The sequence below is a fragment of the Cervus elaphus genome, chromosome 11 (assembly GCF_910594005.1).
Source record: "Cervus elaphus chromosome 11, mCerEla1.1, whole genome shotgun sequence".
Taxonomy (NCBI): Eukaryota; Metazoa; Chordata; class Mammalia; order Artiodactyla; family Cervidae; genus Cervus; species Cervus elaphus.
In genome coordinates this window covers 28,223,650-28,236,259 of record NC_057825.1, presented here as the reverse complement: position 1 = coordinate 28,236,259, position 12,610 = coordinate 28,223,650, and the positions used below count along the sequence as shown (strand labels likewise).

Genomic DNA, 12,610 nt, shown 5'->3' with positions numbered 1-12,610 from the left:
ACCAAATATCCTACTAGGCAGTAAGAGAGAAGATGAACAGATAAACTGGCAGTTAGATTTCAGTGTGAAAGATGCTGTGACACGGTCTAGGTATAAAGTGGAGGCACTTGAAAGGGAAACCCAGCAAGGTCTGTGGTAGTCAAGGAGGGCTTCTGGGAGGAAGGCCTTTTGCTGTCAGATTTCATGCTCACACTACAAATAGAGGAGACTGTGGCACAACTGACCCAGACCAATGGGTCTTATTACTTAAAGCCTTATTACTGAAAGCCTTTCACCATAGCAATTGTTGTGGAGATATATGACTTCATTTAATCAATGTGTTTTGATTTTTATGCTAGGATCTGGAAAAGCAGCATATGACCACAGGAATACACTCACGTTATCAGGTGATGGGTCTCTACACCACAAATTTCTGGATTCAAATGTCAAATTCAGTCACGTAGAGAAAAGGGGAAACAATCCGACCTCAGGTCTGCTAACATTTGACGCATCCAGTGCCTGGGGCCCACAGATTTCTGCGTCAATCCACTTGGACTCAAAGAAGAAAGAGCATTTGTACATCAAGGAAGTCAAGATTGACGGACAGTTCAGAGCCTCTGCATTCTATGCTAAAGGTGCATATGATCTGTCTTATCAGAGAGATCCTGCCACAGGCCAGCTCACTGGAGAATCCAACCTGAGGTTTAACTCCTCCTACGTCCAGGGCACCAACCAGATAACAGGAAGGTATGATGATGGCACTGTCTCCATTACCTCCACCTCGGATCTGCAAGATGGCCTCGTGAAAAATACTGCTTCCCTGAAATATGAGAACTACGAGCTAACACTGAAATCTGACACCAGCGGGAAGTATGAGGACTTTGCCACTTCAAACAAGGTGGATCTGACCTTCTCTAAGCAGAGTGCATTGCTCCGTTCCGAGTATCAGGCTGATTATAAGTCACTGAGGTTCTTCACCCTGCTTTCTGGATCTCTAAACTCTCATGGCCTTGAGTTGAATGCCGACATCTTGGGCACTGACAAAATTAATAGTGGTGCTCACAAGGCAACACTCAGGATTGCCCGGGATGGAATGTCCACCAGTGCAATGACCAGCTTGAAGTATAGTCCCCTGGTGCTGGAGAATGAACTCAATGCGGCAGTCAGCCTCTCTGGGGCATCTCTGAAATTAACATCAAACGGCCGCTTTCGGGAACACCATGTGAAATTCAGTCTAGATGGAAAAGCTGCCCCCACAGAGGTGTCACTGGGAAGTGCTTATCAGGCCATGATTCTGGGTGTCGACAGCAAAAACATCTTCCACTTCAGAATCAACCAGGAAGGACTCAAGCTTTCAAATGACATGATGGGTTCATATGATGAAATGAAACTTGACTACACAAACAATCTGAATGTTGCAGGGTTCTCACTGGACTTCTCTTCCAAACTTGACAACATTTATAGCTCTGACAAGTTTTATAAGCAAAATTTTAATCTACAATTAGAGCCCTATTCCCTTGTAACTACTTTAAACAGTGACTTGAAATTCAATGCTCTGGATATGACCAACAGTGGAAAATTAAGGCTAGAACCTCTGAAGCTGAATGTGGGTGGAACCATAAAAGGAGCCTACCAAAATGATGAAATAAAACACATCTACACTCTTTCTTATGCTGACTTATCTGCAAGCTATAAAGCAGACACTGTAGCTAAGGTGCAAGGAACAGAGTTTAGCCATCGGCTCAACACGAACATTGCTGGGCTTGCTTCAACTGTGGACATCAGTACAAACTACAATTCAGACTCCCTGCATTTCAGCAATGCATTCCGCTCTGCAGTGGCCCCATTTACAATGACCATCGACACACATACAAATGGCAATGGGAAGCTGGTTCTCTGGGGACAACACACGGGGCAGCTCTACAGCAAATTCCTGTTGAAAGCAGAACCTCTGGCCTTTACTTTCTCCCATGATTACAGAGGATCCACAAGTCACCATCTCATGTCCAAGAGAAGCATCACCACTGCTCTTGATCACAAAGTCAGTGCCCTACTCACTCTGGCCGAGCAGACTGGTGACTGGAAACTCAGGACCCGGTTGGACAAAAACGAATACAGCCAGGACTTCAGTGCTTACAACACAAAAGACAAAGTTGGTATTGAGCTCAGTGGACGAGCCCTGGCTGACCTCACTGTGCTGGACTTCCCGATTGCAGTGCCACTGGTACTCAGCCAGTCCATCAATGTCATTGACACTTTAGAGATGAGGGATTCTGTTGGTCAGCCCCAAGAATTCACTCTTGTTGCTTCTGTAAAATATGATAAGAACCAAAATGCTCACACCATCCATCTCCCATTCTTTAAATTCCTGCCAAAATATTTTGAGACGACTCGGGCAGTAGTTATAGGTGCACTGGAGGCTATACAGAAAGAATTGAAGCGCACCCATATTGATCAACACATGAGGAAATATGTAGCAGCCTTGGACAGACTCTCACAGCAAGTTAATGATTATCTGAGCACGTTCAATTGGGAGAGACAAGTTTTGAGTGCCAAGGAGAAACTAACTGCTTTCACAGAAAATTATAGCATGACAGAAAATGACCTGCAAATTGTATTAGACAATGCCAAAATCAACCTTAATGAAAAACTGTCTCAGCTGCAAACATATATGATACAATTTGATCAGTATATTGAAGATAATTATGATTTGCATGATTTTAAGACAGCTATTGCTAAGATTATTGATCAAATCATTGAAAAATTGAAAATTCTTGATGAACATTATCATATCCGTGTCAATTTAGTAAAAAAAATCCGTGATCTGTATTTTTTTATTGAAAATTTTGATTTTAACAAAATTGGAAGTAGTACTGCATCTTGGATTCAAAATATGGATACTAAGTATCAAATAAGAATCCAGATACAAGAAAAATTGCAGCAGCTCAAGGTACAGATTCAGACTGTAGACATCCAGCAGCTTGCTGAAATGTTCAGACAGCAGATTGAAGCTGTTGACATCAGAGTGCTTTTAGATCAGTTGAGAACTGCAATCCCATTTCAAAGAATAAAGGAAATTATTGAGCATGTCAAATACTGTGTTACAAGTCTTTCTGAAGGTTTTGAAGTAACTGAGGAAATCAATGCTTTCAGAGTCATGGTCCATGAATTCATTGAGATGTATAAAATAGATCAACACATCCAGGCTTTAATGGATAAATCAGTGCAGTTGGCCCAACAATATAAGCTGCAGGAGACTGTTCAGAAGCTAAGCAGTGTCCTACAGCAAGTCAAGATGGCAGATCTTGTTGAAAAATTGATTGGGCTTACCAACAATGCTCTCAAGCAGCTTGAAGCATTGTCTTTTAATCAACTCCTTGAAGAAGTAAACAGATTCCTTGACATGTTGGTGAAAAAATTAAAGTCATTTGATTACCACCAGTTTGTAGTTGAAACCAATAACAAAATTCATGAGGTGACTCAGAGAATCAATGATGAAATTCAGGCCCTGGAACTCCCACAGAAAGCAAAGGCATTCAGACTGCTTGTAGAGGATGCTAGGATTATGGTCTCAACCTATCTGGAAAACCTAAAGGCCACCAAAATCACTGTATTCTTGGATTGGTTACAGAAGGCTCTAAGTTCAACGTCTGTAACTTACATGAAAACAAAATTTCAGGAGACCCTGGAAGATTTTCGAGACCGAATATATCAAATGGATATATGTCAGGAACTCCAGCGGTACCTATTCCTAGTGGGCCAGGTTTACAACACACTCATCACCTACATTTCTGACTGGTGGGTTCTTGCTGCTAAGAACCTTACTGACTTTGCAGAACAGTATTCGATCCAAGACTGGGCTGAAAACCTGAAAACGTTAGTAGAACAAGGGTTCACTGTTCCCAAAATCCAGACCACCTTTGGGACCATACCTGCCTTTGAAATCAGTCTCCGTGCCCTTCAGGAGGCTACATATCAGACTCCTGACTTCATCATTCCCCTGACAGATCTGAGAATCCCATCCTTTCAGATCAACTTCAAAACACTGAAGGATGTGAAAATCCCATCCAGCTTTTCCACTCCAGAATTTACCATCCTCAATACCCTCCACATCCCTTCCTTTACAATTGACTTTGTAGAAATAAAAATAAAGATCATCAGAACCATTGACCAGATGCTGAACAGTGAGCTGCAGTGGCCAGTCCCAGAAGTGTACCTGGGAGATCTGAGCGGGGTAGATACCATTCTTGCTGGCATCACTGTGCCAGACTTCCATTTACCGGAAATCACTATTCCAGAATTTGTCGTCCCGAATCTCAACCTTACAGATTTTCAAGTTTCTGACCTTCACATCCCAGAATTCCAGCTTCCACACATCTCACACACAACTGAAGTACCTGCTTTTGGCAAGTTGTATGGCATTCTGAAAATCCAGTCTCCCCTTTTCACATTAGATGCAAATGCTGACATTCAGAATGCAACAGCTTCAGCAAACCAGGTGGAGATCGAGGCTTCCATCACCGCCAAAGGAGCATCCAGATTAGAAGTGCTCAATTTTGATTTTCAAGCAAAAGCACAGCTTTCAGACCCTATGATTAATCCACTGGTTCTGAAGGAATCCATGAGGTTCTCCAGCAAGTACCTGAAGACGGAGCATGAGAGTGAGGTGCTCTGGGCTGGAAATGCTGTCGAGGGAAAGTCAAACACAGTGGCGGGTATACACACAGAAAAAAATACACTGGAGCTCAGTAATGGTGTACTCGTCAAGGTAAATAATCAGCTTACCCTGGACAGCAACACAAAGTACTTCCACAAATTGAACATCCCCCAGCTGGACTTCTCCAGCCAGGCTGACCTGCACAGTGACCTCAAGACCCTATTGGAAGCTGGGCACATAGCATGGGCTTCTTCTGGAACCGCATCCTGGAAATTGGCCTGCCACGAATTCTCAGATGAGGGAACACATGAATCCCAAAGTAGCTTTACTGTGGAAGAGTCCATCACTTCCTTCAGATTGTCTAATAAGATCAACAGTAAACACCTAAGAGTGAACCAAAAAATACTGTATGAATCTCGCTTCCTCAACTTCTCTAAATTCGAAATCCAGTCGCAAGCTGAATGCCAGCATGTGGGTCGCAGTGTTCTAGCTGCTAAAGGCCTGGCGCTGCTTCAAGAGGGGAAGGCGGAGATAACCGGCAACCATGATGCGCATTTAAATGGGAAAGTTGTTGGAACTTTGAAAAATTCTCTTTTCTTTTCAGCACAGCCATATGAGATGACTGCATCCACAAACAATGAAGGGAACTTGAGAGTTAGCTTTCCATTAAAACTGACAGGGAAGATAGACTTTCTGAATAATTACGCACTGTTTCTGAGTCCTAGTGCCCAGCAAGCCAGTTGGCAAGCAAGTGGCAGGTTCAATCAATATAAGTACCATCAAAATTTCTCTGCTGGCAACAGTGAGAAAAGCATCGAAGCCCACCTAGGAATAAATGGAGAAGCCAACCTGGATTTCTTAAACATTCCTATAACAATCCCTGAAATGACTCTACCTTACACAAATCTCACAACTCCCCAGATGAAAGAAATCTCCTTGTGGGAAAAGACAGGCTTGAAGGATTTCTTGAAAACAACAAAGCAATCATTTGATTTAAGTGTAAGGGCTCAGTATAAGAAAAACAAAGACAAGCTTTCCATCCCAGTTCCTCTGGATGCCTTCTATGCACTTATCCATCGTAACATCAATTCCTTCTCCAGGCTTTTCCAGACAGTGAGAAACCAGGCACTAGATTTTTTTATCAAATCCTATAATGAAGCAAAAACTACATTTGATAAGTACAAAGTTGAAAAATCCCTTAACCAGCAACCCAAGATCTATAAAATTCCTGGATACACTATTCCAATTGCCAACATTGAGGTGTCTCCCTTCACAGTAAAGATGTTAACATTTGAGTATATGATCCCCAAAGAGATCAGCACCCCCAGCATCACTGTCCTGGGTTCTGGCATCTATGTACCCTCATATACGTTAGTCCTGCCATTCTTAGAGCTGCCAACCCTTCATGTCCCTAGGGAGCTTTCTGAGCTTTCTCTTCCAGAGTTCAAGGTATTGAGTACCATAAACAAAATTTTAATTCCAGCCCTGGGCAATATTACCTATGATTTTTCCTTTAAATCGAGTGTCATCACACTGAATACCAATGTTGGTCTTTATAACCAGTCAAATATTGTCGCTCATTTTCTTACTTCATCATCTTCTGTCATGGACGCACTACAGTACAAATTAGAGGGTACCTCAAGTTTGACGAGGAAAAGAGGACTGAAGTTAGCCACAGCTCTGTCCATGAGTAACAGATTTGTGGAGGGCAATCATGACAGTACCATTAGTTTCACCAAGAAAAATATGGACGCATCAGTGACGACAACGGCAAGAGTCCAAATTCCAATTTTGAAAATGAGTTTCAAGCAAGAGCTTCATGGGAATACCAAGTCAAAACCTACTGTCTCTTCAGCCATTGAATTAAAGTATAATTTCAATTCCCCCAAACTGCTCTCTGCTGCTATGGGAACAGTTACCCACAAGCTCACCTTAGAAAGTGTCACCTCTTACTTTTCCATTGAGTCATCTACCAAAGGAGGTGTTGAGGGTTCTTTTGGTTCACGGGGATATTCAGGATCTCTTGCCAGTGAGGCCAGCACTTACTTGAATTCCAAGGGCACCAGATCTTCTGTGACACTGCAAGGAGCCTCCAAAGCAGATGGTCTCTGGGACCTCAAAGTAAAAGAAAATTTTGCTGGAGAAGCCACACTCCAACGCATATATACCATCTGGGAACAAAATATGAAAAACCATTTAGAGCTAGGGGGCCTCATTTTAACATCTGGAGAACATACAAGCAAAGCCACCCTGGAGCTCTCCCTGTGGAAAATATCAGCCCTCATTCAGGTCCGTGCACATCAGCCCAGTTCCCTTCTTAAAATCAATTTCCTTGGCCAGGAAGTCTCCTTGAATGTTAACACTGAGAACCAGAAAATCAGCTGGAAAAGTCAGGTCCAGGTTCATTCTGGGTCTCTTCAGAACAATATACAGCTCTCTAATGACCAAGAAGTGGCTCGCTTTGACATGGCAGTCTCCTTAGATGGGTACCTACGGTTCCTCAAAGATACTGTCCTACCGGTTTATGACAAGAGCTTGTGGGACCTCCTAAAGCTGGATGTTACCACCAGCCTTAATAGGAAACAGCATCTCCGTGCTGCAACTGCCCTCATATATACCAAAAACCCCAATGGTTATCTTGTTTCTATCCCCATGCAAGAATTGGATGATAAATTCGTTATTCCTGGACTGAAACAAAATAATCAAAATTCCGTTCATGACACACCTACATTCCAAGTCCCCTTTACAGATCTTCAGTTTCCATCTTACACACTTGACCTCAGTGAAATAAAAATCTACAAGAAGCTAAGTACTCTGCCATTGACCTTCAACGTATCAACTCTACCCAAAGTAAAATTCCCCAGAGTTGATGTGTTAATACAGTACTCTAAACCAGAAGCCTCCTCTGTTCCCTTTTTTGAGATAACTGTGCCTGCATCTCAGCTGACTGTGTCCCACTTCACCCTTCCCAAAAGTATTTCAGTTGGCAGCAGTGTTCTGGATCTAAACGCGGTAGCCAGTAACATCGCAGACTTTGAGCTGCCGACCATCACCGTGCCTGAGCAGACTCTTGAGATTCCTTCCGTGAAGTTCTCTGTACCTGCTGGAATTCTCATTCCTTCCTTTGGAACACTGACCGCACGTTTTGAGGTGGCTTCGCCCTTGTACAACACCACTTGGCGTGCTGATTTGAAAAACAAAGGAGATCATGTTGAAACATTCCTGGATTCCACATGCAGCTCAACCATTCAGTTCCTAGAGTATGACCTAAATGGTAAGGAAATTTCCTGACTCCCCACCCCGCCCTAACACACATACTGTATTTCTTTTTTTTTTTTAAGACTTTATTTATATTTGACTGTGCTGGGTCTTCGTTGCTACATGGAGTTTTCTGTAGTTGTGGCAAGTGAGGGCTACTCTCTAGTTGTGGTGCATGGGCTTCTCATTGCAATGGCTTCTCTTGTTGCAGAGCATGTACTTCAGTTGTTGCAGTTCCCAGGCTCTAGAGCACAGGCTCAATAGTTGTAGTACACAGGCTTAGATGCTCCTTGCCATGTGGGATCTTCCCAGATCAGGGATCGAACCCATGGTTCCTGCATTGGCAGGTGGAATCTTTACCACTGAGCCACCAGGGAAGCTCCCCTACTCTCTGCTGTATTTCTTCAATGAGAGTTGTAAATAAATCATTATGTATTTAAATAGGACTTGAGGCAAAGCTGCTATCTATAGCAAAATTTAAAAGAGGCAGGAAGGAGATAGATTTATACCCCATATGTGAAAACCATCCTGTTGAAAACCTACTGACATTCTACAGAAATAGTTTCAGAGAAAATAGGTGTTTCTGTAATCATTGTAGGATGCATAAGGTCTCCTTTTTTTTTTTTTTTTCAAATGAGGACTGCATGTTACAAACATATAAGACATATAGTTAAGATAGAATTCTCTGTTTTCACAAGGAAAATATTTATATCCTGCAGTTACTAATCTAATGAAATATAAAATCTGTCCCATACAGTTGTAGGAACACACAAAATCGAAGGTGGCATGTTAGTGTATAAGACTAACGCATCATTTGCACACCGTGACTTCAGTGCAGAATATGAAGAAGATGGCAAATATCAAGGACTTGGGTAGGGAACTTTTAATTTCACCTTTTTTCTAGTCATTGTGGTGTCTGCCATCTCCACCTCCTTTTCGTGATGGCCCATCTGTTTTTTGGGGGGCTTGGGGTTTTTTTGCTTTCAGGTACTGGAATGGAAAGGTTGACCTTAACATCACCAGCCCAACATTAACTGATGTCCATCTGCACTACCAAGAAAATGAGAACCACTTCTCCTCATCGGTAGCCTCCCCAGCCATAGGCACTGTGGTCGTCGACGTGAAAAACATTAGCGATACCTTATTGGGATGGAACCTCTACTACAGCCCTCAGGTGAGTCCCATCTAGTGGTTTACACATATCAAGAGCAAACATAGAATATGGGCAGATAAATGGAAGTCCATACAAAGTATTACCTGGGCTTTCCAAAACCAGGTAAAACAAGCAATGAACTGGTTAAACTTCTCTTCTGAGGAACTCTTCTCCAGAAAGTGTTAGGAGTCTTTTATTGATTGTATGAGATGCACATATGACTTCCTATTACCACTATTATTTTATTACATTTGGGTAATTCTAGAAAGATGAGAGATTTTGCCTCATCACCTAAATCGTGGACAAACTCTGCCATATGCTGAGTACATTTTTCAGATTGGGACATCTGGAGCATTTGAAGCTTCAAAATTCTTCCCCACGATAGGACTGTTAGGTAAGATATGCCAGATTCCTTTCACCTACCATACAAGTTCTGCCGGGGCCAAATCAAAGATGCCATTAGTAGAGAAGAAGAAATAATCAGGTTCTATTATTAAAGTTTGTCATAGGCTTGGAGGATGGATGGCACCTGGTATTGGTCTTCTAGTTCTCTCCTAGATGGACCCTGGACATTTTTCATTTTTGTTACATCTTCTTTCTCTGAATTAGTGTGTTCCTGGGTTTTTTTTTTTTTTTCCTCCCCATTCTCTCCATCCTCCTCCTCCCTCTTCCTCCACTTTCTCTTCCTCTTCTGACCTTCAGTCCTAGAAAAGCCTTGATGTTAAATGTCACTGTGCAAATGCTGTACATAATTTTATCCTTTCTGGGGCATGTGTTAAAGAGGAATTAACAAGAGTGTATTTGCTTACCCATAAGACAAACACATATGAAAGATATGACATGTGAAAGATAAATCTCCATCAGAATATGAAAGATCCTCTGATCTTTACTTTTAATTGCTAATGAAGTTTTAATGCAGTATATTATGTAATCAGGATAATTGAAAACATGTTTTTTTCATCCTTTTCTGCTGGTCTTAGGCCTCTCCAGATAAAATACTCAACATATTCAAAATGGAGTTGAGGGTCCTGGAATTGGATGATAAAGTTCAGATCAAGGCTAACTGGGAAGAAGAAGCAGTGTCCGAATTGTTAAGCTCGCTCAAAGACAATGTGCCCAGGGCCACGGGAGCCCTTTATGACTATGTCAACAAGTACCACCAAGAGTACACGGGACTTGATCTGAAAGATGCTTCTTTAAAACTGAGGAGAGGCCTGCAGGACAGCGCTGATCAGGTGTATCAAGGGGCCATGAGGCAGATTGATGAAGTGGACATGAAGCTCCGAAGCATGGCCAGAGGCACCACTGAAACCTACCAGCAGTGGAAGGACAAGGCCCAGCATCTGTACCGGGAACTGTTGGCTCAGAAGGACCACAGTGGTCTCCAGAGACTCCAGCAGAATGTGTCAGACAGCTTAATAGGAGTTACTCAGGGATATACCGTGACAGTCAAGCGTGCAACTGACTTGCTCATTGATCTCTTGAATGTAACCAGATTCCAGCTCCCAGGAAGAGCCAGGAACTATACTGCAGATGAGCTCTGCACTGTGGTCATACAGGAAATAGCGAAGCGACTGTCCCAGGTACATTCAAATATCCATAATGGGTTACATATACTGTTTTCCTATTTCCTATACCTGATGGAGGAGTCTGAATTATACAAGGACCTAAACAATAAATTTTCTTTTCCGCCAGTGAGCAATCAACTAATAGGTATGGTCTTGGAGTATATGAAAACGCTTATATTTTTCTCACAAGAGATCCAAAAAGCACTTAGTTACCTCCAGTCTACCATGATGACAGAGATGCTAAGTAATCTTCAGAGGTCTCTACAATACATTTTCCAAGAGATAGAAAGTGAACTTAAATGCTTCAAAGAGAAGAAATTGACTGATCTCGTTAATCAAACCCTACAGAATATCAACACAGTCTTTGACATATACATTTCATTTGTTTTTACATCCCTGAAAGAAAACCTAGACTATAACTTTATTGAATTTAATGAACTAACCCAAAATAAACTTCAGGAAGCTTCTCAAGAATTACAGCAGCTCCATCAGTACGTGCAGGCTCTTCACCAAGAATATCTTGATCCAACTATGGTTGGCTGGACAGTGAAATATTATGAATTTGAAGGAAAGATCATCAACCTGATCAAGAACCTAGTAGATGTCCTTAAGGACCGTCATTCCAAATACACTGTCGGTGCTGCTGATTTTGCTTCCCAACTCTCAAGTCAGATTGAACCACTGATTGAGAAAGATTTGCAGGAGTATCTTAGCATCCTTGCCGATGCAGAGGAAAGAGGGAAAGAGAAGATTACAGAGCTTTCTACCAGTGCTCAGGAAGTAATTAAAAGCTGGGCTGTTGCAGTGAAGGAAATCATTTCTGATTACCACCAGCAGTTCACATATAAACTACAGGAGTTTTCAGACCAGCTCTCTGATTACTGTGAAAAATTCATCTCTGAATCTAAAAGATTGATTGACCTGTCCATTCAAAACTACCACATGTTTCTGAACTATATCATGGAGTTACTGAAAGAGCTACAATCAGCCACAGTCAATGACATGAGCCCCTACATAAAGGTTGCTCCAGGAGAGTTTACTATCACCTTCTGAGTTTTTATAGCAATTCTCCAATTAGACTTTCACATAGTAGGGAAAAAATTCAAACCGTATGTGTTAATATAACTTTTAACCAAGCCAGCCCTGTAACAGGCAGCTGGCTCCAAGCAGAAGCACATATGAACTGGACCTGCACTGAAGCTGGCATCAGTTCTCTGAAGGTCTCTGAGCTCTGGGGAATGACATTTTTTGCAAGTTCAAGAAAACGAGGATCTGAGTTATTTTGCTAAACTCTGGGAGAGTGAAAACAAATAAATTCTTTATCGTGTATCATACCACTCATCGTGATTCATTCACATTGAAAGAGAAAATGGGAGTATTTATTCAAATGTCTGACATTTCAAAACCTCTGGAACACATACTGTTTTGAGTGATAGGGGAAAAGGAGAATTTAAGAAGGGACATATTTTGCTACCTGAAAGGAAGTAACTGATCTCAGAGAGTACATTTGCCAAGTGAGAATGAAAAATTATTTGCAGAAGCTTTCACATAATTTGATCCACAGGAGCATCTCATTATGTGACACACAGTCTTCCTCAGCAATCAGTCTGCATTTGCCAGGCAAGGCTCTCTGCTAGGTTCTGAGATAAATCACCAGGCCCTTTATTTCACTCACCTGCCAGGAATGGAGAAGGAATGGCTAAGAAGTCCTAGCCCCCAAGGACCTCATGGTGGGGACCCTAGAGGCTCCCTGAAGCTTGGCCAGGATCCATTCATGGCCGAGGAGGTAAGGGTAGGAGAGGAGACATGGGTTCCTAACATTTCTGGACCAAGCATACATTTATGCTCTTGAGTTTCTTTATTTCTCCAAACTTAATATCCAACCATCCTAAGTATAATCAAAACTCAAGTGTTTCCCTTGCTTCATCCACTCACCTCAAACTCTGATCTTAAACACTGGCAACATCCAGTCAGGGGCTTCCCAGGTGACTCAGT

At 42.1% G+C, this 12,610-nt stretch overlaps 1 protein-coding gene across 1 annotated transcript in view; it reads left to right on the top strand.

The window, feature by feature from the left end:
* APOB (apolipoprotein B) overlaps nucleotides 1-11,949 on the top strand; it is a 43,687-nt gene extending 31,738 nt beyond the window's left edge. The window contains exons 26-29 of the mRNA XM_043917599.1: nucleotides 339-7,910; nucleotides 8,652-8,766; nucleotides 8,882-9,068; nucleotides 10,028-11,949. Of these exons, the coding sequence (XP_043773534.1) occupies nucleotides 339-7,910; nucleotides 8,652-8,766; nucleotides 8,882-9,068; nucleotides 10,028-11,668 (9,515 nt within the window). The 3' untranslated portion in view covers nucleotides 11,669-11,949. The remainder of the gene's footprint in view (nucleotides 1-338; nucleotides 7,911-8,651; nucleotides 8,767-8,881; nucleotides 9,069-10,027) is intronic.
* The last annotated feature ends 661 nt before the right edge of the window (nucleotides 11,950-12,610 follow it).